Below are 27,974 nucleotides of genomic sequence, written 5' to 3' on the forward strand. Positions count from 1 at the left end.
TACTGAAAACTCTGGTTTATTCCACTTTTATAAAACCTCTATAGTCTAGTGCCGCTTTCAAATTCAAAACCACTGTGGATACACAATCTTTACAAACCAAGCCCAAAGTGGTTACATTAACATGTGGTCTCAACACTTGACACGAATCTATGTTTTGCAGCACCCATCTTCGGATAAAACGAACATGCGTATTTACACCACGGGAACCTACGATAGAAAAATGGGTTGTTTGCTCGTGAGTGAGGGATGTAGTGGTAGAGAGGGAAGGAGTTTTTATTTCTTCTTTCATACGGCATTCATTTTTTTGTGGCACTCTCCTTGGCACCAAGCACACCATCCTGTCTCAACCCCTCAGTGGCTCGTGAGGCAGAGACAACCGCGGCACGCGGATTTGCAAGCGGCGTTTCCGTCATCGCTGCGGCCAGTGGCATACGCTCAACTGTGCGGGATGGTCTTTTTCGCACATTTAAAAACGATACTTAAAGTCTATATATATATATATAAAGAAAGCAAAATGCACTAAAATCTACGACAACGTATTGTTGCTGCGGTAAAAACATGCACATAGCTTCGGTATGTGTGGTTCTAAGGGGAAGCCCTCTCGCGGTGGAACGTGGGAATGTTATTTGTATCACCAGTAAAAAAAAAAAGTGCACGTACGCCAGTGATGTAATCAACGATGATGATGTAAATAACGCTCTAGTTAAAAGCTAAAATACGTAAAGCCATTCTCGAAGATATCAACGTAAGCTGCCAGGTCGATTCCAGTTCAATCGCAGCTCATTAACCACTACAACTTGACCCATTCACAGACAAGTTCCGCGGTGAAAGCGTGAGCAGAAACAAAGTGCAATTAGCAGGCAGGGTACGCACGTGGAAGATTCCCTTGTCCATTAAACTCGCACGTTAAGACGTCTCCTTTGGCATGGTCACTTGCAGCTCCCAGTACGCCATTGGCTGCAGCAAATTTTCCGTACTTTTGCCTTAACAAACAAATGCTGGCATGAGACAGCAACCTCTGCCTATGTGCAAGCAAGCCTGTGAGTACTTTGCATCTCTTCTTCAGTGACGATAAAAGCACAAAAAAGAAAACGTCCCCCTCCTGTCCTACGTACGTCTGCTTTGCGCCTACGAGTCACACGCTCTTGCTTCTCTGTCTCGGCAACGTTAACAGTTCTAATGCATAGTACTCGAAAGCGCTAAACACAAAAAGAAACACACCACTCGATTCCCCTCGGAATGCGGTAAGGCTGTAAAGGTCCGAAGATCCCCCCCTCCGGGAATGACACTCCAGAGAGACTCCCGGACGTGCTCCGCGAGCGACAACCCTCCGAGCGCATGCGGCGGAAGACCGTCGAAAACGTCCATTTGTGGCTATCTCGTCATTGCACTCCGTGCTTAGGTACACGCGTATATATGGTACAAAAATATACTCCCCCCACTGGAGAGCAACGATGCATCAACGTTGCATCATGGGCACTCTTCCGCGGACTCTGAAGATGGCGCGCGCTCGTCGTCTGTGCTCAGCTTGCGTCGTTCTTGAGCCAGATGCTGGGCACCCACTGCGGTTCCCTCTCCAGGATGTTGATCTCGCGGAGCAGCTCGCCGTATGCCTTGTCAATGTCCGAGTTGATGATGACCATGTCGAAGTAGTGGCCGTAGTTCTCTTCCATCTGCCGAGCACGCTCGATGGTCTCGCGGAGCTCCTCTTCCTTGACGGGCACCCCCATCCGCGCCCGGTTCTGGCGAAGTTTTTCGAGCGAAGGAGGTGCAACGAACACGACGTACGGTTTCAAGTCGGAGTACTTGAGGGTCTTCAGCGACTGGTAAGAGTGATTACGGAGTGAGAACACGGTCCAGTTATGCAAGAAGAATTCTACGTCGAAACTAACGGGCCATACCTGCGGATGCAAGTTGAGAACACAGGTCTTCCCGGAGCTGACGACGGCGCGGATGGCCTCTATGCTGGTGCCGTAGTAGTTCCGCTCGTATTCTCCGTGCTCCACAAACTTTCCGGAGAGGATGTCTGCCTCGAACTGCGGCCGTCCGATGAAGTGGTAGTCCACTCCGTCGACCTCGGACTCCTTTTTGGGCCTGCTCGTGTCTGAACGCGTGCACGTTGTGAGTGCCACGTAGGTACGTCGACGAAAAAAACACGGGGACATTCGCGGAGAGGTACTTACGAGGCACAGCAGCCGCAAATCTCTGAGTGTCTTCCATCAACTTCTGCCGTAACTCGTGTCGGCCAATGTTTGATGGGCCAATCAGGACGATTGGCCGCTTGCAATTTGCCCTCGGATAATACAGGGCGACCTCCTCGTAAGTAAGCACCTGTTCCGCGTCAAACTCTGTACGGAAATGGACAAGTTAGGCATGCACAGATTCCTGCAACTTGCTGTAAAAACTACAAAGTTGAATGCAGGATGACATGTTTTGCGTAATTAGCGGCTTCGATGACGTCCCATCGAAGTCGGGACATGACGCGGCCCGGATGTGTTGCGGAGATCCATTGCCAATATACAGATAGAGCCTTGTGTTTTAGAGTTAACACCAGCAATACCAGTGTTCACCCCAAATTTGCGTAATCGACTGCATCGATTTATCAGAGTTTGCGATTCTGCTGCTAGATTTTTAGAAAACGTCTACAAACTGTTAGCGCAATAATTTTAATTTATTCGCGTAGTTTCTTAGTAGTTCAGCGAGTCAGCAATGCTATCGCATTACGCCTCGTTGCATCAGCAGAGAGACCGCCAAGCTCTTTAAAATTTTTCACTCGACATCGCTCTATTTCGCCCTGTTTTACAGCTCCCGAAATAAAACACGATTTTTTTCCCCCCGGATGTGCAAAAAGCATAACACTCGAAAACACGAGTGTTTGAGTACAGACAACCCTTACATGTTGAGTGAATGCGAAAAACAATCACCTTCGCTCGCTGTAGAACCCAGCCTTTGTTTCTGCTGTTTCTTCTTCTTGTGATGCTTCTTTGCACACAGGAACTTGCCCTTTTTTGATTTTTCCTTGTTGTTGCCGTCTCCTCCGAGCATGGACATTTTCACGGCCTCGCGCCTGCACAGAGAGAGCCCAAGTCGGCATATCCGCAGGTCCCAGTTAATCTGTTTCTAATGCTACTTCGTTTCACACACACATCGTTAGTGTGCTGTACTCTACCGCGATTACCAATGACGTACACACACACCATCATGCGCAAGAGATATCAAAAGTACAAAGTAAAACGTAACACTCGAAACGAGATGGGAAACAAGAACTGAAATCTACAATCCAGTGATCACCACTAACTACTTCTACAGTAGTTTAACTATAACTACTAACTACTTTGCGATGGAGTAGTTTAACTAGTAGTTCAACTACTTTTCAGAGGAGTAGTTAAAACTACTTCTTTAACTACTGCAATGTATTTTAACTACATCTATAACTACTTAACCTTGTGCGTCAACAACAATCCCTTGTAGTGTTCTTGGACACCTAAATATGAATCACCAGCAATGACAAACTTTGGCTCAAGCCATTGCTACGATCGTCCAATGCTTGCGGCGGGATTCTTTCTGTGCCTACTCGATAAACTAAGTTGCAGAATTATTTTACAGCAAATGAGGCTTCACTGGACCAGTAAAGCTTGCGGCAAAATCTGAAGCAGTTGGCGCCTGCAGTAACCTAACTACTGTAGTTAACTACACAAAATAGTAGTTTAACTAGTACTTAGTTGCCACTACATTTCTGCAAGTAGTTGATATGTACTTCTTAACTACATTCAGGTAGCTTAACTACATGTAGTTAACTACTGGCCATCACTGCTACAATCCTAACAATTCGCACCACAGCCAGCGTGGGGACACTCGTTAAAGGGGTTGTGAAGCCATGTCCAACCTTTTGAAGAAATAACATTGTAAATATTGATTTATGTGTACTAAACATCCTGCATTACAAAGCTGTTGCACTCTGAAGGTCACGCGGTGGGTGAGCTCCTTCGTCGCTCTCAACTCTTCACGTCCTCGGCCATTTTCGGAGCGACTAGAGATGCAAAATTTCCGGAAATTTTGGATCGCTCGAAAAAAAAAAAAACGTTTCTTTCCGTTTTTTTCCCCGAAAAATTGCAAAAAATGGAAACAAACGCGGTTATTGCTGAGTCGAGGCATCGCCGGCCAAGCCGCGGCATACAATGAGCTAGAAGCTTTAGTAGTGTTCATCCTCTAGGCATAAATGCAGAGCAGAACATCACATGAGGCTGCTGTCTACTCAGCGATATGTAATTGGAACAACCCCTCCACTCCGGCCAGAACTCAGACGTTATGCGGACGCGATGGCGATCGCTCGGAATAGCCAGACGGAGCTCCAAGTTGGTGGTTGTTGGCGGATTAGAGGCACCTAAGGCACTGGCGGCGGGTTGGAACGCATCGAAGGTACGAAAATTTATATTTTTGAGTTTTGTCGCCTGGTAATTTTGGTCAATTTTTCCAGAGACGAGGAAAAAACCAGAAAAAACTGTTTTTTCCCCCAAAGTTTCAGTTTGTTTTTTTCGGGGCTTCGCATGTCTAGGAGCGACATCTGTATCATGGCGAAAGGAAGTGCAGAATTTTCCATTCCCATGACGATGCAGGCGGTTGTAAAGAGGGAGCCACCTTCAGTATGGTGATATTCAGATGCACGGATATGCAGTGATATTCAGGTGCAAGCGTGCACGGATAAAACGTCACTTCCCATTTGTCTGCAGACATCTCTTAACGTTGTTCGGCGCCACCGCCAGCGGTGGCTAGAGCGTCGAACCGAAGCCGAAAGCCAGAATTAACCGTTGTTTTTAGGTGGAACTGAACTGTAATTACTAGAGCCGGAACCGAACCAATCTAAAAACTTCGGTTACCGGTTCGGGATACTGGTTCGGTTTGGTGTGTGGGGATTCCAGCGGCCTGTTGCTCGTGGAAGGGATGAAAGGGGGTCCCGTTGGTTGAAAAAAATAAATAAATAAATAAATGCATAAAAAACGTAACTAAGAGATCTTTTATCATTTTTAGTGGCTACCTATAATTTTGTAGCATATTAGAACCTCGAAACAGTTCCAAACCGGTTTACAGTCTCTGAACCAGTTAATCGAACCGATATACATGAACCACGTAGCTGAACCGGAACTGAACTTTTATGGTCGAACCTGAACCCAAAACATACAAAAAAACGTTTGGGTACAACGCTCTGGCAGTGGCACGAAAAAAAAAAAAAAAAAAAAACAATTTCCAAAACTCCATTGTTAAAAAACCGTTCAAATGAGGAATGTGGGACTTTGCGGGTCAAGTTCACGGACTACGACACGTGAAATGGAGCCGTACATTTAGCAGGTTGCACATGGTTTCTCAATTCCTTTAACTTTGTGGCCTCAATTGGCAACAACGAGGAGCTTAGCCCAATTCAAGCCCGTAACAGCCAGTACTGGTCCCATATTATTTCAACAGTCACTCACTGTTGCTGGAATGCTTTCGAAGGGATCAGACCAGCTAACGTCTGATCTTCCTCTCCTTCGCGATATGCTTGCCACCAGTTTGCATCTTCCTGGTTGATCACGTGCAAGACATCGCCCTTCTGGAAAGGAATCCCCAACTCTCGACACGGAATGTACAGGTCGTCCTCTGGCTCGTAGTCGAAGTGCGCCTGTATCGTCGAGAAGAAAGACACAATTTCAGGTAAGAAACTACAGCACAGTCATACACAGAGCCTGAAGTTTTCGGGAAATATTTTTTTCTAAATTCGGGGGGTAAAAATCGGGCAAATAAACGTGTGCACTAAATTCATGCGAATTCGGGTGAAAAAACTGCCGGTATGCTAAATTCGGGGAGAAATCGGGCTCAGTTACTCAAACTAACTGTAGTGGTTTGGTACAAACGGTGATGCAACTGCATTTGCTGCCAAAAAAAGCAAGTTAATGCATTCCTACATACATCCCAGTGAGGGGAATTTGCCGGGTAAAAATCGGGTTTCACCCTAAAGAGTCAACCTTCAATTCGGGGTGCAAATTCGGGGAAGAATCGGGTAAAATCCTAAAACTTCAGGCTCTAGTCATACAGTGTACCGGAAAATACGCCTCTTTTTTTTTTTAGTTGTAAACCTAGTTAAGGATAACTCCAAGTGGGCTTTGTTCATGGGGTAACTTCACCAATAATCCTGGCGGTTAACATGGTACAGGGAGCACCCCAATGAAGTCTGAGGGATGCTCGCTTGTTTTCCGTGGTGGGTAGTCCTCTCGGACTACCAAAATCCCAGAGCAAGAGGGTTAGCCCACCCCTCCCTCTCCTGTGCCACCATCATTTCTCCCCTCCCTCTTTCACCCTCCCCTGGGTGCACCGAGCCGCCACTTCAGAGCAGGCTGACTGCACCTTCCCCCTACATCACCGCCCCCCCCCCTCCCCCAGGGGGCCTGTTCAGTGTTCCTGCACCGTCGAAGCATTGTGCAAACGATATTTCGACGTGACAGCCTTCAGGCCACACGAATACTAGCTCCAAATAAAAAGGCAACTGCAGTGCGACTTGTTTACGGTGATCCAGAGCGTACTGGGGACGGTTATAATTGTATTGAACTCTACATATTTTTTTTAGTGCATATAGCGAATGCATTACCACACATCCTCCTTTGAATCATCATAGCTCCTTTGACTCTGTGAATGTACCTCATCTCTGTTCACAGATATGACAATGTGGCCACTGAGAGGACAAATTTCTTCCAGAGTCTGCGAGGTGTAACACTGTCCACGCTTTCCTTGTGTTTCAAATGCATTTTTCTGCTAAGCACTCGCAAAAATACAGCTAATGATGCATCAGAGCAAGGCCTGATCTTGCTCCGAAGCAAACCTGAAGACCCAAACCTGCTGTATCTCGCATCACAAAGCGAGTTTCCGCGTACCTTAACATGAACCATGGTCGTTGTGGGCTCCCGAGGAGGCTCGCAGTTCCCGCTCGGCACAATGAGGAAGGTCAGAGTGCCCGTCATGGTTGCCAGGAGGTCACACACTTCATTCACAGATTTCCCTCGCATTGGAATGCCATTCACTTCTAATATTTCGTCACCCTCATGTAGAAGCCCTACACGTGAGAACAAAAAGGTTAAAGCTCGTACTGCTTCTCTGCAAAGTTTGCAAACTGCTTGTTTGCAAAGTAGCATTGGCAAAGCACTGGCAAAGCATTGGCAAAGTAGCATTGGAATGCCATTGACTTTTAAGATTTCCCTCATGTAGAAGCCCTACAGGTGAGAACAAAAAGGTTGAAGCTGGTACTGCTTGTTTGCAAAGTAGCATTGGCAAAGCACTGGCAAAGGATTGGCAAAGTGGCATTGCTTGTTTGCGAAATGGCATTGGAATGCCACTGACTTCTTAGATTTTGTCAACCTCATGTAGAAGCCCTACAGGTGAGAACAAAAGGTTGAAGCTGGTACTGCTTGTTTGCAAAGTAGCATTGGCAAAGCACTGGCAAAGCATTGGCAAAGTGGTATTGCATGTTTGCAAAGTGGCATTGGGATGCCATTGACTTCTTAGATTTTGTCACCCTCATGTAGAAGCCCTACAGGTGAGAACAAAAAGGTTGAAGCTGGTACTGCTTGTTTGCAAAGTAACATTGGCAAAGCACTGGCAAAGCATTGGCAAAGTAGCATTGGAATGCCATTGACTTTTAAGATTTCCCTCATGTAGAAGCCCTACAGGTGAGAACAAAAAGGTTGAAGCTGGTACTGCTTGTTTGCAAAGTAGCATTGGCAAAGCACTGGCAAAGGATTGGCAAAGTGGCATTGCTTGTTTGCGAAATGGCATTGGAATGCCACTGACTTCTTAGATTTTGTCAACCTCATGTAGAAGCCCTACAGGTGAGAACAAAAGGTTGAAGCTGGTACTGCTTGTTTGCAAAGTAGCATTGGCAAAGCACTGGCAAAGCATTGGCAAAGTGGTATTGCATGTTTGCAAAGTGGCATTGGGATGCCATTGACTTCTTAGATTTTGTCACCCTCATGTAGAAGCCCTACAGGTGAGAACAAAAAGGTTGAAGCTGGTACTGCTTGTTTGCAAAGTAACATTGGCAAAGCACTGGCAAAGCATTGGCAAAGTGGTATTGCTTGTTTGCGAAGTGGCATTGGAATGCCATTGACTTCTTAGATTTTGTCACCCTCATGTAAAAGCCCTACAGGTGAGAACAAAAAGGTTGAAGCTGGTACTGCTTGTTTGCAAAGTAACATTGGCAAAGCACTGGCAAAGTGGCATTGCTTGTTTGCGGAGTGGCGTTGGAATGCCACTGACTTCTTAGATTTTGTCACCCTCATGTAAATGCCCTACAGGCGAGAAAAAAAGGTTGAACTGGTACTGCTTCTCCAAATGTTACACTCATCAAATGAAAATGCTTGAATATTAATAAGAGATTTAAAAAAAAATGCAGCCGGCAACTATGTGGTTTTACTCGGCTGACAGAGTTACCGATTGGCCGAAGCAGCCGGTTCATTTGGTTGACTGTACTTACCGCTCTTTTCCGCCGCTCCACCGCGGACTATCCTGCCAATGATCACAGATTCGCCGTCGTTCCGCACCGTAGCCCCCTGTTTGTGAAGAGTGAGCATAAATTTCAATGCCCAGGGTACCTCTAGTGTTTCATGTTGCACTCATTTGCGTATGCCTACAATCGTGTTAAGCCTAGGAGCAGCAGCTTGGGCCCTGCCCTACGTTTGTTTCTATTGGCTGCAACACCTAGTTCCATCAATTTACGTTTCGACAAGTAGTGTGACAACACAGAAACTATAGGGGCCCTATAGGTGGCGCTGCAGCATAATTTCTCCAGCAAAGTAACCGTGTCAGGTTTGATGGATTACATTCCATGCCGTATACTTAGAGCCTGAAGTTTTCGGGAAATATTTTTCTTTCTAAATTCGGGCAGTAAAAATCTGGTAAATAAACATGCTCTAAATTCATGCAAATTTGGGTGGAAAAATTTCCAGTACACTAAATTAAGGGAGAAATCAGGCTCAGTTACTCGAACTAACTGAGCTGGTTCGCTACAAATGGTGATGTAACTGTGTTTGCTGCCACACAAGTTAGTGTACATCCCTACAGATGTCTCAGTGAGGGCAATTTGCCAGGTAAAAATCGGGTTTCACCCGGCAACCTTCAATTCGGGGTGCAAATTCGGGGACGAATCATACATATGTATACTTGAACATGGGTATAGTAATACTAGTACCTAATGTACCTACCAAGGGTTCGTTTGTTATATCGATTCATCCTAAAGAGGCAACCTTCAATTCGGGGAAGAATCGGGTTAAATCCTAAAACTTCAGGCTCTACATATACGTAGAGCCTGAAGTTATAGGGTTTTACCCGATTCTTCCCCGAATTTGCACCCCGAATTGAAGGTTGACTCTTTAGGGTGAAACCTGATTTTTACCCGGCAAATTCCCCTCCCTGGGTTGTCTGTAGGAATGCACTGACATACTTGTTTGGCAGCAAACGCAGTTACATCACTGTTTGTACCAAACCGCTACAGTTAGTTTGAGTAACTGAGCCCGATTTCTCCCCGAATTTAGCGTACTGGACCTTTTTCCACCCAAATTCGCACGAATTTAGAGCACATGTTTATTTACCCGATTTTTACCCCCCAAATTTAGAAAAAAATATTTTCCGAAAACTTCAGGCTCTACATATACGTGGCTAAACATGGGTATAGTAATACTATTATCTAATGTACCTACCAAGGGTTCGTTTGTTTTGTCGATTCGCACAATCTTGATGCTGTCTTCCGTGTAATGCGAGGCACGGTCCAAAGCTTCGTGAGCATCTGAGAGTGGGGACGTGGCTGTGTCTGCAGCAACGTGGCAACGTGATGCAATGGCATCGTGGCTTTGTAAAAGGCAGTCCATTTCTAGTTGGCTGAGTATGTCTAGTAGCTGCGTTGCCTCGGGAGAAGTGCAGTCCTGAAGCAATCCCATGACCTAAGAACAAAACACGTCGGCGTGTCAATATGTACAAAAGGTTCTCTATGAGCCTCGTGCTGATGCACACAGAATCTGTATTTGCAGGAAAGGAGAGATGCTTAGAAATTGCTGATTTGCAAGGAGCTGCAAATGCAACACAATAAGAGAAAAGCAGCAATGCAGATCTTATCATACAACTCGATTAGACTTTCTGTCAGTGTTCCTAACGTGGGAATCAATAATTGACAAAATCTAGGCTGCGAAAACACAAACACCTGCAAGTTAAAAATGGAATACAGTCAAACTCCTTTACAACGAAACTCATGGGACAGCAAAAAAAATTTGCAGTAAAGGTATTTTCGTTAAAAAGGATGTCCATTATTGGACCTATAGGGCTCCAGCGGGACCACAAAAAAATTTGCTGTAGTGGTATTTTCGTTAAAAAGGTGTTCGCTATAAAGGAGTTTGACTGTACAAGCCCACAATACTCTATCTCAAGCTTGAATAATTTGAGCATGTACAACGCCCTAGTGTTTACCACAACTGGTACAGAAATGCATCAAATTCAGTACTGCTTTGACAGTTCATAATGTCCACTAGACAACCCAAGCAGCACAATGTACTGAAAGTCTAGTGCAATAGGGGTGGACGGGTTGGTGGAAGGCCTTGAACAGACTCGTGAAGCTAAAGAACACTGATAAGACACATACCGTCCACCCCTATTGCACTCGACTTTCAGTACATTGTGCTGCTTGGGAACTGTTGTAACCAGTTTTCGCTGTGTAAAAGCTGTGTAACTGTGCATGACAGGTCGAGCCTCTCTTTTCTAGACTCCTCCCTCTTAATACGTGGCTCCGGAACGTTCCTACCTCTTGCGCCACCTGGTGCGAGTGCTGGCAGGCAGGGGTGGGTGGCCGATTATAGCACCAGATTTCCTGGACCTTGTTGCTCACTGCCAGGGATTTGTGGAAGCCCGGGTCACACAGTAACGCAGCGACAGCGGCCATCTCGGGTGCGGGGACTCGCGTCGCCTCTTTCTCGAGCTTTGACAACGATTCCAGCAGCTCCTCCGAACCTACCATTTTCGAGAACATGGAAGATAAGATCATGCTGCTATGTCAACCACGACCTACTACAGGTTTTCCCGGTGATTTTAATCCAAGCGCCATCGAAATTAATCCACGTGCCATGCAAACTTTATGGGGCACGGATTAATTTAGCTGGAACTCGGATTAAAGTCGCCGGGAAAACCTGTAGATTATGGCAACCATGTCATAATCTGCAAAACCAATGGGGGGTCCACCATTTAATCCACCATTCCATTCCACCATTTAAGCGTTTAGAATAAACGCTTAAGAATAAAACATTCAAGAATAATCCTTTGAAAAAATACACGGTTAAAATATATCACCTAAAATAAACCGATTACTATCCCTGCTTAGAGATCACCGTTTAATAATCCACCATTAAAAATAAACTGTTTAAAAATCCCCTCACCATCTAGCACGGAGGAGGACTGATTGCAATTTGCGCCGGGTTAGGTTAGGTTAGGTTAGTTTAGGCTAGTTTGGTCCCGTGAGGTTAGTTTAAGCCGCTTGCTTGCAGTTCACCTTGGTTTGGGCCATACCACATGACTCTAGCAACTGTAGGGTGGATTTGGGGGGATTCTGAAATGATTTATTTTTAACGATATGTTCTTAACCGTGGATTCCTTAGCGTTTTTATTTAAACGGGGATATTTTGGCGATTATTTTGATGCATTGATTGTTAAGCGTATATTCTGGGAGATATAGTTTTAACAGTGGGTACTTACGCGTTTATTTTTGAAAGATTATTTTTAATGGTTTGAAACGAGATACACCCAAACCAATGAGGAGACTGTCCGCGAGACCCGTTAGGGGGCGCTAACCGTCGGCCCGCGAGACCTGCATTGTGATTGGACGATGGAAATTTGAATCTTGGAGGCCCAGAAGCAGACGCACGATTACCGTAGCAGACGACATCAACAGCTCCGACGAAAACGCGTCGAATGATAATGATAATCAACTTTAGAAAGAAGCGTGTTTTGTGGGACATCCACCGCTTGTACAAAAATACTAAGGTAAGCTTCCGGAAATTCAGGAAGCAATAACCGGGCCGATGAGCGGCGCCACCGTTAGCCTCCAAATGCGGCGCTGGGAAGGGGTCCGTACGACATGGTCGCTATAACATAGGGGGACGTGCACATACGGTAGAGACGCGTCGGAGGACTCTGCCGCTGTGGCTCCGCAGCTACCGTGGTGTCGTCGATCTCGAAGGCAGTGTTGTCGACACCTACAACCGGAAGTTCCGGCGGGTTCTGCTCCAGGGCACGCAGCTTCTTCGAGCCCCGTAGCGAGGATCGCAAGAATTCCTCCTCCTGTGCTTGTCGTTCACCCTCTTCTCTGCGCTGGCGCAGTTCATCCTGCAGAGACAATGTCTCAACCGGGGTGTCTACCAAATTGCAGAAACGAACAATGTCTCAACCACAGTGTCTACTAAACTGCAGAGACAAACAATTTCTCAACCAGGACATCTTCCAAATTGCAGCTAGACAAAGAATTTCTCAACCAGGGCACCTTCCAAATTGCAGCTACACAAACAATGTCTCAACCAGGCTTCACAATCTCACACATGGACACACACACAATGTCTCAACCAGGCTTCACAATCTCACACATGGACACATACACACATACACACACATACAGCTTTTTCCATTTTGACACTCCTAATTAATGAAACACTGAATTAATAAAGATACAGTGTGTGCCAGTGGCTAAATTACTATGCTCGTACTCACTGACCTGATATTTCCTAATGCGGTCGAGCTGCTCATCCGTCGGAACTACTCCGTTTACTCGGCCGTTCGTGAGGGGAGGTTCTCGGGCAGGCGAACTTCTGGATGAACCCGAAGGCTTTGGGGGTGGCACTGAGGGGCGAGGAGGGGGATAGCGAGGGGCAGTTTTGGCGACACCCACGAAGGAATCCGGGACGTCCACGGCCATTTCTCTGTGGGGGCCGCTCATTGTGCTTTCTTCGGGCGAACTAGGGCTCTGTTGGTGAGAGACATTGGTAAGTTTCCTTATTCGACAATGTAATATGCAAGAGCCAGTATATTTGAAATGATAAGTGTACCCCGAATGGTTTATCTTTAGAGCATGAAGTTTTCGGGAAATATTTTTTCCTACATTCGGGGGGTAAAAGTCGGGTAAATAAACGTGTGCACTAAATTCATGCAAATTCGGGTGAAAAAACTTCCAGTACGCTAAATTCGGGGAGAAATCGGGCTCAGTTATTCAAACTAACTGTAGCGGTTTGGTACAAATGGTGATGTAACTGCATTTTTCTGCCAAACGAGTAAGTTAGTGCATTCCTACAGACATCCCAGTGAGGGCAATTTGCCGGGTAAAAATCGAGTTTCACACTAAAGAGGCAACCTTCAATTCGGGGTACAAATTCGGGGAAGAATCGGGTAAAATCCTAAAACTTCAGGCTCTATTTATCTTCCTCTGTATTCGCCATCAGAAAGGTCATGCACTACATTTCTGCGCGTCTGGTTACGGATAATTATAAATATAGTACAATGGAAAGTAATTGTTCTGATGCTGGAACATACAAATGAACAAACACAAATATATTCTCAAGGAAGCCTCCGCAGGTCCTACGATAATTTATGGCTGTCTCTTAGTGATGCAAAACTATCGATAGTATGTACTACTGATACTATCGATAGTCGTATGATGTTTGATGTTTAGATGCAACAACATCTAAGGTCATAATGCGCCAAAGCTCTGTAAAGTCTAAGTAACGTAGTAAGTTATGCTTCGATAATTATATACATTAATTTGTGAGGCGCCCTATCACATGCTTCAGGAAAAGCTATAGTAGGCAGCAGGGATACAATGACTAATGCAATTACAAAAGAAGCATTTGAGCACAGCTCAAGCAATGCATTGCAACATGTGCGTTTCTGTGCTCTCTTGGCAAGTGAACTACCTTTTTTATAGTTGTATGGCAATCGAACTATCGATAGTCGGTTATCGAAAATCGATCAGGTAGCAGTTAAAAAAAAAAAAGCTTCACTCCTACAAGTTTTAAAATACAACTCATAGCAGTTTTCGCAGCAGTCCGTTTTCTTTGTCATTGTGCCAGTGCAAAAACGAAGACGGGAACAACAGCATCAATAATGACAACCAAATCTGGCTATTGATAATAAAGAAAAACAAAAGAACAGTACTACTGATAGCCAATTATCATAAAACTATTGATAGTTTTTCAACGCTATCGATAGTCCACAATCGATAGCTTTTACACTATCGATAGCACTAGCGATAGTCAACTCTCGATAGCTTTGAAAAAAATATCTATAGTACATTTTATTTATCGATAGTTTTGCATCACTTCTTTCGCTACATACCCCTCTCTAAATATACCCCCCCTCCCACACTTTCTCTTCTTTCTGTCAATTTTCATTTGAGCACTGACTGCACGATTGTGCATAAATACTAGCACTTTAGAAAATATTAGCTACTTTTGATTTCTTTCATACTTCAAATACTTTTTCTGTTAACTATATAAGCTACAATTCAGCAATTATAGAAGGTGAGCCACATACAATGATGTGAAGCAGAAAAGCCTCAGAGCTTCCTCAAGCAACCCTGGTATACCTTTTTTCCATATTCAAGTATGTCTGTGCAGGATGCACTAAATTGAATATACAGGGTTCGCCAAGATAAACTTCGGGGTTTCTAACGAAGATAAAACAAATAAGAACAGTGTCGGAAAGCTAAAGTAGACGTTAGAGGACGTATTATGCCCCCAAATTTTATGTCCATAACGCCGCCTAGTCTGTTACTCTGCGGATAAATCGTGAAAATTAAAAAAACGCCGCTGCCTAATCGGCTATACCTGTGTTTCAGCTCCTTCCCGTCAGATGGCGAAACGGTCGAACGCGGCGTTGCAGACGACATCGAAACCAAGTGAAGAAGTGGAACTGAATGCAGAGTCATACTCTGCAACGCCGCGTTTGACCGTTTCGCCATCTGACCGAGAGAAGCTTAAACACAGGTATAGCCGTTTAGGCAGCCGCGGTTTTTTAATTCTCACGATTTATCCGCAGAGGAACAGACCGAGCGGCATTATGGACATAAAATTTTGGGGCATAATACGTCCTTCAACATCTACTTTAGCTTTCCGACACTGTCCTTATTTGTTTTATCTTCGTTACAAACCCCGAAGTTTATCTGGGCGAACCCTGTACAATGATGTGAAGCAGAAAAGCCTCAGAGCTTCCTCGAGCAACCCTGGTATACCTTTGTCCATATCCAAATATGTCTGTGCAGGATGCACTAAATTGGATATACATCCACTCACATGAAGAGACTTGCGCGGTGTGGGAACCGGAGGCGATGCTATCATGGGATCGTCGTCCGAGATCTCCTGTTTCAACTCTAGTTCTTGGTCCGGCTCGCTGGACTCTAGGGACGTCTGCAGGCAAGCTGGCGGATGAGCCTCAGGTGCACCTTCCGAATGTCCTGTAAAGGGCGTCGTGAGACCCATATTGCACAAGAAGGCTTTTCCCTAGAGTGTGACATGACAAGTAAGGCTCATTCATACATAGAGCCTGAAGTCTTAGGGTTTTACCCGATTCTTCCCCGAATTGAGCCCGATTTCTCCCAAAATTTAGCATACTCGAGGTTTCTTTCACCCGAATTCGCATGAATTTAGTGCACACGTTTATTTACCTGATTTTTACCCTCCGAATTTAGAAAAAAAATATTTCCCGAGAACCTCGGGCTCTATTCATACATGCGATTCTTGAGGCGCCGCTGCGCCCTCTGAGACGCTTTTCAAGAACCGCTTCGTGCTGCAGCTTTGCAGCGCAGTTCCACAAATGCTTTTTCATCCAGCCAATCGGAGCGCTTGGAGGGGTGAAAGTGGAAGCGGTCCTCCCTCCCGATATTGCAATAAGATCTTTTTTCCTTTGTGTGTGTGTGTGTGTGTTTGGTGCTATTGTGTGAGTAAATTCATTGTCACCAATAGTTATTTGTGTCTCTGCTGTCAACGATGAGTTGGGAATTTGCGCAAGCCACAGAATCGACGAAAATAAGCGCATGTTGGTCGTCGGTAGGTAAACATGTGTCTCGCTTATTCTGCCGTTCCTTCTTTGCACCTGTGCTATAGGGCCGTTGCAGTGAAGTTTGCACAGCGCCATTTCGGGCCCAAACGGCCACGGATCCCAACAGTCGGTTGTTTCATTAGCGGGTTTTGCATGGTGTTTCAAACGGCATGGTGCCAAGGAAGCTACAAAACCTGTAGGAAATCCCCAGAAAAAGCGGTGCTTCTTCAAAAGTGCGAACAACTCGAGACCGTGTATCTGAAAGTGCTGCGTCGTCTGCTAAACTACCGCGCGTTGCACAATTTGGGGGCGCTGACGTTGCTGCTCGCTCGCACCACCTGGCCCAGAGAAACAGGTCTATATTGTGTTACGTCTGTCTTTCCAACGATTGATGATGACAAACGAAATGCTTCGCAATAATGGTAAAATAAATAACATGCTTTATAACATACAGATATACAGATATAATAACCTACAGATTTTTGTTTGATTTCCTGGAAATTCATCGTAAATATCTGTTGCAGGATGAAGTTATGGTTTGTTAGATAGATAGCTGTACAGGCAAAAAGACATTTTTGTCTTTTCCTCTATGAAAGCTTCATTATAAGACTAATGGGGACATACATAAAACATTGGCAAAAAAGGATTATTATGGATCATAACGGATTATTAAAGGATGAATTATGTGAAAGCGCCGTTCGAATTAAACGGCTTTTCAATACAGGGGAAACACAGCGGGCTAAACAATAATTGGAAGCGCGTTTGGATCAGTCAAAACTATGAATGATCCCAGTTCCAAAAGCAACAAACACATCAGCAGAACCTTATTGTGCTTGCTCAATACTTAATTGTTTGTTTCCTCCACTAAGTTTTGTAGCACCGATAACGTTGCGTACAAGAAGTACACTGCTTAGATGCAGTATACTTGAAACTCAACCAAAGTTCCACTGCTGTTGTAGGTTACGGCAAATCGAGGTTGATGTGTTGCCATGCATGGCACTGCTCGTTGTCAGACTCAGGTGCCAAAATTTATTCAGTTCTATGCAACACACCAACGGCAGGAGAAAAGTGGAAGGTAGTGGTGATAGCAACAACATGATGGCTTCAGATATTCTCGTATAAAAAAAAACGAAAAAACTTTATTTTGATGATGATGATAATGATTGAGGAGTTCAAACTGAATTGATTGGAAATTACTTTGATTCTCACGTACCACTTATCAAGTACGCTCTAAAAGGAGAAGGAATATCGTCAATATCACTTAGAATGATATAGTTCAATTTCCCCGATTGTTAAAAGCAGGAGGCGTACCCTTTTCTGCTACACTTCAGACATGTGCAAAGTGTTACAAAACTGGCGTACGCCCCTTGTCCACAGCAAATCAGTAGTAGAGTTATATTACTCTGGATACTGGATGACCTCAAGCGCACTATGTGGTGAAACCCTGTTTTTAGAGCGTAGAGGCATTTGGCACATGCCACGCTTATTAGGAAGGATAGAACAGAACCTGAAGAGACCCAGATAATCTGTTTATGGCACCAACCTATTTATGAGCTAGCGGTATGTCGCAGTCAGGCAAAAGACCCGGATGTTTATTGATAGCGCCACTCTAAAATTGTTGATAACCCCAATCTTGCCTTGAACACGAAGGGCATGATGTGCACGCTTCTCCGATGCCGTTGGAAATGGCATTTACTACTGTTAACGTACCCATCCTAATCAAGGCCGTACCGGAAGCAGTACGTTTCGTAAGTTTTACGTCAGTTCCGTTGTCTGTTCCATTTACCCGGTGGCGTAAAAACTATCCTTCAGTTTAAAGGGAAAATTTTTGCACTGCATAAATCCAAATCCAAACAACCTTGCCGGTGTTGTTCCGTAAAAGCAGCAATTCCGTTTACGCGAATTCCGTTTAGTGAGATTCCACTGTATATATAGGAAGTGACTTTTTCGGGTTAAATGCCTTTCTCAGATTCGGGGGGTAAAAACCGGGCGCTATTTTTGAATCTGTAATTCGGGGAGAAATCGGGCGATAATTGTGCCTTCCGGTGTTATCGGGTGATTTTGTTTCTCCTCTTGTCTATTAAGTCATTTCCTAATCTCTCTTTTTTGTTCTTTTGTTGTTGTTTTTGCGAGACCGTGACCTTCCAGCGGTAATCCCCGAAAGCATAGACAGTGTTGACACACTTGGGTGTATTGCTCGGAAAGTAAGTGACCCATTCTTACATGTGTTACACGTGACGACCTTTGTTCATCTTCAGTGGAAACATCACTTGAGGATTTCATAGTGAGCAGAATTCGGGGAGAAATCGGGTTTAACCCGAATTGGTCGGAGGTCAGTTCGGGGGGGGAATAACTGGGCGGAATCGGGTTTAACCCGAAAAAGTCACTCCCTATGTATATACTAGTACAGGGTGTGTGCAGAAAAACATGACCCGCATTTAGGCACATAGCTTGTTGCCTACCCAACTAACGAACTTCCGGTGGCGCACGATGGCGCATTTATGCGTGCGAAATCTGTAGAAAAATTGTGGAAGCCATACCCAGCTTAAAAAATAAACGGAACAACGAAAACGTCGGCTTCCGTGCATCAGAATAGGGCAACATGGTGGACAACAGGGTGTATGTGGAAGGGCAACATGGTGCACGTAGGAGAGTTGTGTTCAAGTACCGCTAGGGGAGCTATCGGTGCATAAATCGAAACGCTCGAAACGATGTCCCACATGGATGCTCATCGGCAGTACCCCTAGCGGTGCCTGCACATAACTCTCATGAGACCGAAATGCACTACCATGCACTGTCATGACCGCCCTATTCTAATGCATGGAAGCCCATGTTTTCGCGCTCTGTTTATTTTTTTACACTGAGTATGGCTTCCAGGATTTTTTTGTAGCTTTCGCACGCATAAATACGCCGTCGTGCGCCACCGGAAGTTCCTCGGCTAAGTAGACAACGAGTTACATGTAAAAATGCGGGTCATGTTTTTCTGCACACACCCTGTATATGAGCACGTTCGCTTCCTTTTAAAACGGATGCGATATCCACCAGGGGGTTCTCAACCAAGCCCAGTATCCGCTCGAACGAAAAATCGCACCTGATGGCATCCGTCGATGCTGCAGTCGATGCAGTTGGGGTACGGAGGTGACGTAGATGGGACTGGCCTCGGAACCGACGAGGACGAGTCCGTTGTTGTCCGAGCGCAGGGAAGAAGAGGAAGAGAGGGTGGGCTGGGGAGTCGGACTGGTGGCTGGAAGACCCGCGGCGTTCAGCTCCTGGGAGAGCTTGGTCATGTCGACGGGCTTGATCCTCTTGAGGGCCGACAGCCGCTCCAGACGCTCCCGCGCCTGTTGTTCCACGGCAATGACAAAGGCCTCTTGCACATGGCTGCTGCTCTGGGCCAAGTCCAGCGCTGATCGTGAGGGAGGAAAACGAGATAAGGATTGCGTTGAAAACGATGACAGGAAGGTAGGATGGGAGCAGTTCTTGAAAGACAATGTTAGAGGCTCATTAGAGGCTCATCAGCGTGTCTTCCTGTTAGGTGGAATTTGTGCAAGAGTACAAGGTGCAAGAAGGGTGACCTTGAAGCACTCCACATAACAGAAAGGCAGTGGCGTAGCCAGACCTCCAAGGTAGGAGGGGCTCTATACGAAAACCCGCCACACTCCCTCCTCCCCGCTGATCCTGGGTTCAACAACACACAATACTTGTGCACACCGCAGCATGCGGTTAAAAAAGAAAAAAAAACGAAAATAATTGATTTGGACATTCACAATACGATTATACTGTGATGTCCAATGAGGTGGTGGTGTCACGAGATTGGAAGGATTTTGAAAAGCTCATACTTTGGAAGCCATTCAAGTGTGCCGCTTAGATAGACGCCATGAACTGTAAGAGCTTTCGCGATCGTCACACTGGTCCCCCCCCCATATATTATTTTCTCCTCGGATTGGCACGATTTGCGTAGGTCGATCAGTGGCAGGTAGGGGGGGCTCGGGCCCCCCCTAGCCCCCCCGTGGCTACGCCACTGCAGAAAGGCCATTTAAAGTATCCGGTTTTGCATTTTTTTACCAATGTAACTATGGCTGTTTGAAGCGTGCCTTCAAACTGTGCAAGCGTGTTTGTGCAGGAAAGTGGTTGTAAGCGTTAAAACATTTTCATAGATAAGCGAGAAAAAAAACTGGAGATAGAGAGAGAGAAAGGGAGGCGCGCACTAAAATACCGGGTTGGTGTCCTCCGTGAGTGTTTTCATGTTCCTGTCAAACTCGTTTTATGTTCAAAGATGAAGCATCATTTTTCAAGCGTGGAGTGCGGTGTATCAGAAGGTGACCTTCTGGAATTATCCAGCTGCATTTCTTTCTGTGCCATTGTATACCGTGGTAGTGAATATTCATAGTGGTTGCACGGGCCCTGCAAGAGTCGTAATGTATTTCACTGGTATCATGTCTATGTATCATGTTGTAATTTACTTATTATTGTAATGTGCTTTATATGCAAAATTTGTAATTACAGTATGTGCATTGAATCATTACATGTGTGCACCATAACGGATCATAACTGACGTGTGTCATAACATGAATAAATTAAAAATTAAAACAATTAAAGCATCAGCTGTGTTTAAGACTTGTGTTTGTGTACATCCCTTTTTATTTATTTTGCCCTGGTCTCGGGTTTCCGTTAAGGATACGAACAATTTTGTATGTTTGCACGCGCAGTGTAACGATCCATAATGGAAACTTTTGTTCATAATTTACAGATGCATTTGAGGCAGTTGCCAATCTAAACCTTACAACAGATGAATAACTCAGTCTGTCTGTGTATGTGTGTTAGGAGAGGGGGGCGGGGGTATTTCCTCAAACACAAGTATCATTCCTGTTTGAAAACACTTTCCAAACAAGAAAATGAAAACTGTGATTACGCCTTCTTTCACACCTTTGGTCGCCAAGAAACCCACTTATCGAAAAATATCTCCTCCCTCCCTACCAACCACATCCACGGTCACAACTTATCTTCGCCCTCCCCTCAAAATTTCTGGCGGTGCGCCAAATGTTGGGAAAGTTGGGCGCCCCGTGACACCTGATACTTTCCAAACACCAACGCTGCACGATACACATACACCGTCCCGAACCATGCAGCACCTGCAGCACACGAGCAGCCTATCAGCTTCTTCTACGGTTGTTCACCGCCACACACGTTGACCTACACAACACGTGGACTCTGTTGTCGCACTTTTTTTTTTTCCCCCGACTCAAACATTTTGCCGATCGCACGTACGTGCATATCTCACGCTCCAACGCCCAGCACTTGCGTAAAATCGCACAACTGATAACCGCACCCAAGGAGGGCGGACCGAACTGGGCTCGCAACTTTTTGGCCGTCTCACAGGTTGTCGATGTCGTCAGCAACAGGTGAAAATATGCAAGTTAGGGCTACACACTTCACCGACTTACGTGGCCGATCTTTCGACACATTTCGCCGCGATCGTTGCACGCACGATCTAATACACATTCACATACCTGCGTCAGACGACGCCAATCATATCTTTTCGCGACACTGTGGCGTCTGTTTGTGTCGGCGGCACAGTACTGTCTTGCAGAGCAATATAATATCCCAGCCCCCGAGGGCTTCCTAGAAGTTGCCGCTTGGAATGTCCACAGCGCCGGGAGACTGATGGGTTCGTACAATGAAGCGAGGCGTCGCAAAGAGTCGTAGTGACAAGCCGCTGGTTTCAACTCGAAGGACACAGGTGGATCGTAGCAAGTCGCAAGCTTTTTTGTCGATTTGTTTCCCCAGGCACGCAGAACATGTCACGCCGACTCGCGTCACGTACGAGAACTAGCGAGAGTGGCGGCGGACGGCCGAGACGCGCAGACGGGTATCCGGTCGCACGAATCCGGAATGTTGGGAAGCGGGCGCGCCCTTAATCACGTAACTTTGTCTGTGAAGTAACATTTTAATAAGCTCATCATGAGGGGGACTCGGGTGCCAACGTTCTTTTGTTCGTCCTTAAACAATCGCGTTCGCACGTAAATTACGAATGCAGTAATAAAGATGCAGACGCACTTCTGCTTCGCGTGAGCAGACATTTCACCAAGGCTACTGCCGGGTATGCCAAGGGACGCTGCGCAAACGAACGTAAATAATCGTCATTAATAGCGGCCTCTGAAAGAGTACACGATCGCTTTGCGACGCGAAAATTTAACCTTTTCATCGCGTTATATTTGGAACCATTCACTGACCGGCGACACAACGACTGCGCTGCCGAATCCATGGGAAAACGTCGCGTGAAAGCGCTTCCGCGTTCGCAAATAATCAACAGGACGGGATGCGTATTTTGACTTTTTTTTTTCCTGTCCTTTTTTTGCGAGGGAGGGTAAGCATGCTTACTGAACTGCGGAAAATGAGATAGGAAATAATGTGAGGGCACCGTAGAGGTGGCAAAGTGTGCGACCGCGTCCTCTTTCAATTCATTGGCAACTTTTTGCAGACGACACACGAAATGCGGCCATTTTTGTAATGGTCCGTGGGGGCCATCAAGGCAGGATTATCTGCGAAGTGAATTTTACGGTCGTGGCAAAGCCTCCTCTCTTGGAAATGAAATCACCAAAAAGAAAGACAACATCAAGAAGGGAAGCACATAATTGTTTAACGCGGGCAGGAAGCGACGAAATGGAAAAACGAGAGGACAACGCCGATGTCAATGTAGGGAAAACGTTTGGCATAGGTTTGGGTATGTCTCGGAGACAAAATGGGACATCGTAAACCCGGTAAATTTTATCAATAAAGTCACGATACCTACGGCCTGATCGATACTTGGGCTACTATTTTCGTATTAGCCAATTTTATGCCTTGCATCTCTTTTGTTTTATCTTTTGGTTGCCCGGCAACGAATGAAGGGTTTAAATCGGGAGTAGATTAGCGTGTTCTTTCTGCATTTTTAAAGCGCGTTAAAAATATCACTGTGCGATGCGGTGCTGTCGAAGATGTAGCTACCAGCTAGGTTTATAGAGAGATAATCTCATATACATACGTATCGGAGGCATCAAGGAAAGCAGTCGAGTATCTATCGGCTCTCCATGACGAGACTCCATGACGAAACGTGACATTTTTTTTTTTACGTTCTCGGTGTTGGTTTCCATACAAAAGTTTCGACAACTTGTATTGATTTCAGTTCAAATTGCTACGCTCTGCACGAAGGTGCACCCGGCAGCGCGATGACCATCGACAGTGTTGAAATCGGTGCGTGAAATCATTTCACGAGCTTTCAACGAACGCTACCCCTGCCAGTCATACCATACCCAGCCGTTCCCCCAGCTGCAGTAGACAACGTCAGACGAGCTCACCATCATGCAACCTTCAAGGCGACCCGCCGTCCGCAGATGCAAGCACGAAGACCACCACCGGAAGCGTACCACGTCTCCGATATCCTCGCCCCACCGCCATGAGGCATCACCAAGACCCACGGAACGACCCGGTTTCGTTCCCACCCTTTCCCACCTCACATACACGCTACCAAGCATTGAAGACTTCAACGCCCCGCGTCCCCTTACAGCCTGCCCCACAACAGCAGTTCTTCCTGTCGCCTGCCAAGCACATCCACGTGCTGTCCACCCCTCTGCAGCAGTTCCACCAGCTGTCCTCCCCCCAGCAGCAGTTCCACCTGCTGTCCAGTCCGCCGCAGCACTTCCACTTACTACCCAGCCAGCAACAGCAGCAGCAGCAGCAGCAGCAGCTGGTCCACCGCCTCGAGATCCCAGATATGCTCTTACGTGGACACAGGTGATGGTCTGCCCGATCGCTTCCCTAGCAGTCCTAGCACTTGCTGCTGTCCTTGTCTACACAAACCCGGTGCTGCTGAAAATGTCCGATACGCACGTTACCGCGGCGCCCGTCAACGCCGCACCAATGTGGTCTGCATGTAGCAGTTCCTCTTGCAGACGACACGGAGAGTGGATTCAGAAGCAACTCGCTTGGGGTCGCTCTGATCCTTGCGCCAGCTTCTCAGAGTTCGTTTGCCCCCAAGGTTCGAAATCTGGACTAGATGACCCTGTCGAGTCTCTAGAACGACCTTTGCTTGCCCACTTAAAATCAGCTCAGTCGCCAGCACCTCTGCGGACCCTTTTTATGTCATGCCTCGACGAAGCCACTATACGTCACAGTGGCTGGGCGCCGTTGCGTGAACAACTTCTGCCAGATTTAGGCCTAGCTGGTTTTCCGTACCGTAGCGCGCCGGGAAGCATCCAAACTGTCTGGCGTGCTGCAGGACGTGCGTTACGCATCGCAGGAACCTCCGCGATATTGGCAGCCGACGTCTTGGGTGTACGACTGGTCTTGAGCCCTCCGCAGGTCGCTTTCAAGAACGTCACTGTCCGTAACGAGTACCAGGTCGCTCGCGCTTGCATGGCGCCGTTCAAGAGCCGCGGTACAGCGCTGGCGTTGGAACTGACGCAATTTTCATTACGGCTCGACCTGTTGGCGTCGGAGGCTGCCGACGACGTTAGGATTGTGCACCTGGACACGGGAGGACTGAAGGAAGGACCGCGGGCTTTTCTGGCGCAGCTGCCCGGGAACTGGTCGTCAGCAAGTGTTAGAGCACCATCATACCTAAGGACTGTCCGAGGCTTCATTCGGAGACGCATATCTACCGCGCTCAACTTCATTGCCTGTAGAGTTATATGGAAAACTGCTGCGTTTTTACCATCGAAGGCTCTGCAGGGGTGGGTTTATATTCGGGGCTTACTATAGCTTTATCCTCAATGCACAACCTCCAAGTCTGTCTGTTCCTTTCAGACAAGGGCCACGTTGGCGAATATGTCTACGAGCTGTGGAGCAAGCGTCGCCAATTTTGTTCCTCCACAGCGCCCTGGCCCTCGTATCCGACGAAGAACGCCTCCGAGCCAGCCAGCTCGCCCGTGACGTTCGTGACGTCCTCGCTAGTCGCATACGGTCTGCTGCCTTCCTCGACGCGGAAACCGCGCGCGTTGTACACTTCGCATTATCCAACCTAAGACTACAGGTTCGTCCTCAGCCATTGTCACAGAGGTCATATGTTACACACCGAGGTCCCTTGTGTACTAACTGGACCGTTCTTAACTACTGCAGATATTTTCATCCATGTGGCTGCTCCCCGGCACGTCTGACGCGCGGGCATTCCTCGAAGGTCTAAGCGTAGAGACGGGAGCGCTACGAATGTTCGCCATCCTAGCATCGCACGAAATGTCGTGGAGGCTTCGACGTGATGGCTCGCCAATCTCCAGAACTATTGTGTCCGCGCTGGAGTCGACATGCAAGCTACGACAGGGTGTCCTCTGGATTCCGCTAGCACTCTGGAATGCATCTATGTCGCGTGTCTCGCTACAGGACCCACTACAGGTCCCGGTTACCGGTGTACGTCTCGCGGATTGCTTGTCCAAGGCACTCCTCCGGGACACTGTGGGGCTGGTGTCTTGGAGCGAGACAGGAAAAACTAGGTTGGAGAAGGCGAGAAGGTGTATGGGACCAGCTGGCGCGTTTGAGGAGGTAAGTCTACCTTATACGACTATCCTTACTGTCAGACTCTGCGTCGAGAGGCCACTTGGGTACGCCCTGGAATCGCGTGAAATAGATCGCGTTTTCCGAGATTTACGAGCGTCTGAACTAGTGCATCGATGTTGACTGACGTCTTTCCATACTGCGGCGCTACTGTTAAGTTTCTTGTTCCGACTCTTATGATGTCAGAATCCTGCGTCTTTTGTTTGCCATGCCTGAATGGGTACACACGTCAAAAACAAGCAGGCGCGTGGACGCAGGTCCCAGGCGAGGGATGAACCAAGAGTAAAAGTACCGATAAAGCCGGTCAAACGAGTCCTTTGGTGTTAGAAAAGGGGGAGGGGGAGAGGCAACCATTAGAGCGATCCCTCCCATACGACCAAGGAATGGCGGGAACGGGTTTTCCCATCCGTGTGTGAACAGACGAGCAAGGACAGTAACTTCCGCTTAAGGACAGCAACTGGTAGCCCGAGACGGAGGGCTCTTCGACGTCAACTAACAAAGCCACATTTGCTTCGCAGGCCATGACCTTGCGCCCGTTGCTGGAGCTGTTCAGGCGCCGGAACACGGGAAACCTTCGCTTGGCCAGTGCTCCAGACCTGGCGTCCGACCACTTGTTCTTCGTCTACTGGGCCATCACGCACTGTCGAGACCTCCCTCCACGCGTCATCGATGTCATCCTCGCGAACGACCCAAACTTTCACGAGGTCTTCGCGTGTGGTCCCCACGACAAGATGAGAAGGGTTCACCGGTGTCTCATTTGGGGAGGCACCAGCGGCGCGAGCCATAATCCATAGCTTGGACGCTAGCGTTCATAAATACGCGCTGTATATGCTTGTAACAAACCCCACCTCAGCTTATTTGGGATAATCTTAATACGGGGCATAAAAAATATTCTAGGCGAATCGGCGTGTCATTGTGTTCATGTACTCGTGCATAACGTGCTTGCTCATCTTTTCCCAAGGGCACGGCTGTGTCTATGTAGAAAACTTGTTATTGGGTAGCACTGACGCAGTAAGTAGATAAAGGGAATGAAACCTCTGAGCACGAGACAAGAAACGGAACGTCTGAAAACGGATACGCAGGTAATGTGTGAACCCAAGCAGCACAATGTACTGGAAGTCGGGTGCAATAGGGGTGGACGGGTAGGTGGAAGACCTTGAACAGACTCTTGAGACTAAGAAACATTGATAAGACACATACCGTCCACCCCTATTGCACTCGACTTTCAGTACCCAAGCAGCAAAATGTACCGAAAGTCGAGTGCAATAGGGGTGGACGGGTAGGTGGAAGGCCTTGAACAGACTGATGAAACTAAACAACATTGATAAGACACATACCGTCCACCCCTATTGTACTCGACTTTCAGTACATTGTGCTGCTTGGGAAACTATGAAAGGAATATCTGGGGGAACGCAGAAGGCGCTACAGGAAGAGATACAGAGAAGGGTAATGTAATACGCGAGAAGGCGGAAAACCATGAACGCGGGCACATGAAATACGCAGCATTGGCATAAAAGATGCACAGCCATGGGCTTATGACGACCCTCATTCTTTCCTACGTATAACGCGACAATGGTGTCGTAAATAATTTAGTACATACATACGCAACTCACCGAGCCGCGCACGTCGCCGCACTCGTAGACATATCGTCCTCGAACGTATACACTGATGTATATGAGAAATGACCTCCCCGTGCGTGCAGTCTTCGAGCGATCGGCCGTTCACTTCCAAGATCTCATCTCCAACCTCCAGGTCCGCCCGATCGGCTGGAGAACCTGCGGTGGAGCGACGGTTAGCGCCGCCATTCGAGCAGGAGAGGGGGGGTGAGAGTGGGGACTCACCGTAGAGCCTGATCTTCCGCTCTGTGGTCTCGACCAGGATTATGACGTACCCGCCGAGGTCGACCATGGCGGTGGTGTGCGCCGGCCGTGGTCCCCCGCACGCGAAGTCAGCGGGGGCTGGGCGGCACGGGGCCCGCCCGGCCGGAATAGACACTGCAGCGATGCTTCCGGCGGTGGTGGCTAGCGTGGATGATGAGCGCCGGGAAGCCACGGAGGGCGTCGGAGGGGCGACGCGACGCCGGCGCTCCCAGCGGCACCAGCGACGGTGGCGCTTGGCCGATCGAAGGCGCAGGCGCCCGTCGGATGGGGGACGCGCGACGCTTGTGCGCGCGCGCGTGTCGACGAATGCTGGGTGGCATTGCCGATTATTAGGGGGGAATAGGTGGGATGGAGGCATCTGGTGGAGGGGGAATCTTTGTTGGCAGATCGCGAAAAATAGTTGAGCACTTTGTCGGTGTGGCGCTCGGCCTCATGTTCTTGTTGAGGGAAGCGAATGACGACGGGGGAAAAGCGGCGGAGTGAATTTTG

At 47.2% G+C, this 27,974-nt stretch overlaps 2 protein-coding genes across 7 annotated transcripts; one reads left to right on the forward strand and one right to left on the reverse strand.

The window, feature by feature from the left end:
- LOC135397124 (protein PALS1-like) lies at nucleotides 1–27,872 on the reverse strand. Of its 6 annotated transcripts, none has more exons than XM_064628483.1 (15): nucleotides 27,447–27,872; nucleotides 27,219–27,380; nucleotides 19,172–19,486; nucleotides 15,336–15,496; nucleotides 12,767–13,015; nucleotides 12,171–12,384; nucleotides 10,811–11,016; nucleotides 9,720–9,959; nucleotides 8,498–8,573; nucleotides 6,903–7,081; nucleotides 5,469–5,656; nucleotides 2,925–3,067; nucleotides 2,184–2,348; nucleotides 1,902–2,104; nucleotides 1–1,823 (listed from the first exon to the last, which is right to left on the reverse strand). In XM_064628483.1, exons 1-15 carry the CDS (start codon nucleotides 27,841–27,843, stop codon nucleotides 1,524–1,526), a joined length of 3,198 nt encoding a protein of 1,065 aa, XP_064484553.1. In that variant the 5' UTR covers nucleotides 27,844–27,872; the 3' UTR covers nucleotides 1–1,523. The 6 variants fall into 6 exon arrangements, with proteins under 6 accessions (XP_064484553.1, XP_064484549.1, XP_064484550.1 ...); XM_064628479.1 differs by having other exon boundaries at nucleotides 2,925–3,081; nucleotides 5,468–5,656; XM_064628480.1 differs by having other exon boundaries at nucleotides 27,210–27,380.
- LOC135397127 (uncharacterized) lies at nucleotides 23,257–26,507 on the forward strand. Its single transcript, XM_064628484.1, has 4 exons — nucleotides 23,257–24,791; nucleotides 24,865–25,090; nucleotides 25,177–25,593; nucleotides 26,124–26,507. The coding sequence occupies exons 1-4, from the start codon at nucleotides 23,422–23,424 to the stop codon at nucleotides 26,397–26,399; spliced, it is 2,289 nt and encodes a 762-aa protein (XP_064484554.1). The 5' UTR covers nucleotides 23,257–23,421; the 3' UTR covers nucleotides 26,400–26,507.
- Nucleotides 27,873–27,974: the final 102 nt, after the last annotated feature.

Source organism: Ornithodoros turicata, chromosome 6, assembly GCF_037126465.1.
Source record: "Ornithodoros turicata isolate Travis chromosome 6, ASM3712646v1, whole genome shotgun sequence".
NCBI lineage: Eukaryota > Metazoa > Arthropoda > Arachnida > Ixodida > Argasidae > Ornithodoros > Ornithodoros turicata.

Bases quoted from the DNA above. Each gene is read 5' to 3' on its own strand.
- LOC135397124 (XM_064628478.1), bottom strand. From the start codon at position 27,843: ATGCCTCCATCCCACCTATTCCCCCCTAATAATCGGCAATGCCACCCA. The intron at 19,487-27,209 runs GTATGTATGTAC...CCTCACGATCAG, and splicing joins TGCGCGGCTCGGTGAGTTGC to CGCTGGACTTGGCCCAGAGC. The intron at 1,824-1,901 runs GTATGGCCCGTT...CACTCTTACCAG, and splicing joins TTCTCAACTTGCATCCGCAG to TCGCTGAAGACCCTCAAGTA.
- LOC135397127 (XM_064628484.1), top strand. From the start codon at position 23,422: ATGCAACCTTCAAGGCGACCCGCCGTCCGCAGATGCAAGCACGAAGAC. The intron at 24,792-24,864 runs GTGGGTTTATAT...TGTTCCTTTCAG, and splicing joins CCATCGAAGGCTCTGCAGGG to ACAAGGGCCACGTTGGCGAA. The intron at 25,594-26,123 runs GTAAGTCTACCT...TTTGCTTCGCAG, and splicing joins CAGCTGGCGCGTTTGAGGAG to GCCATGACCTTGCGCCCGTT.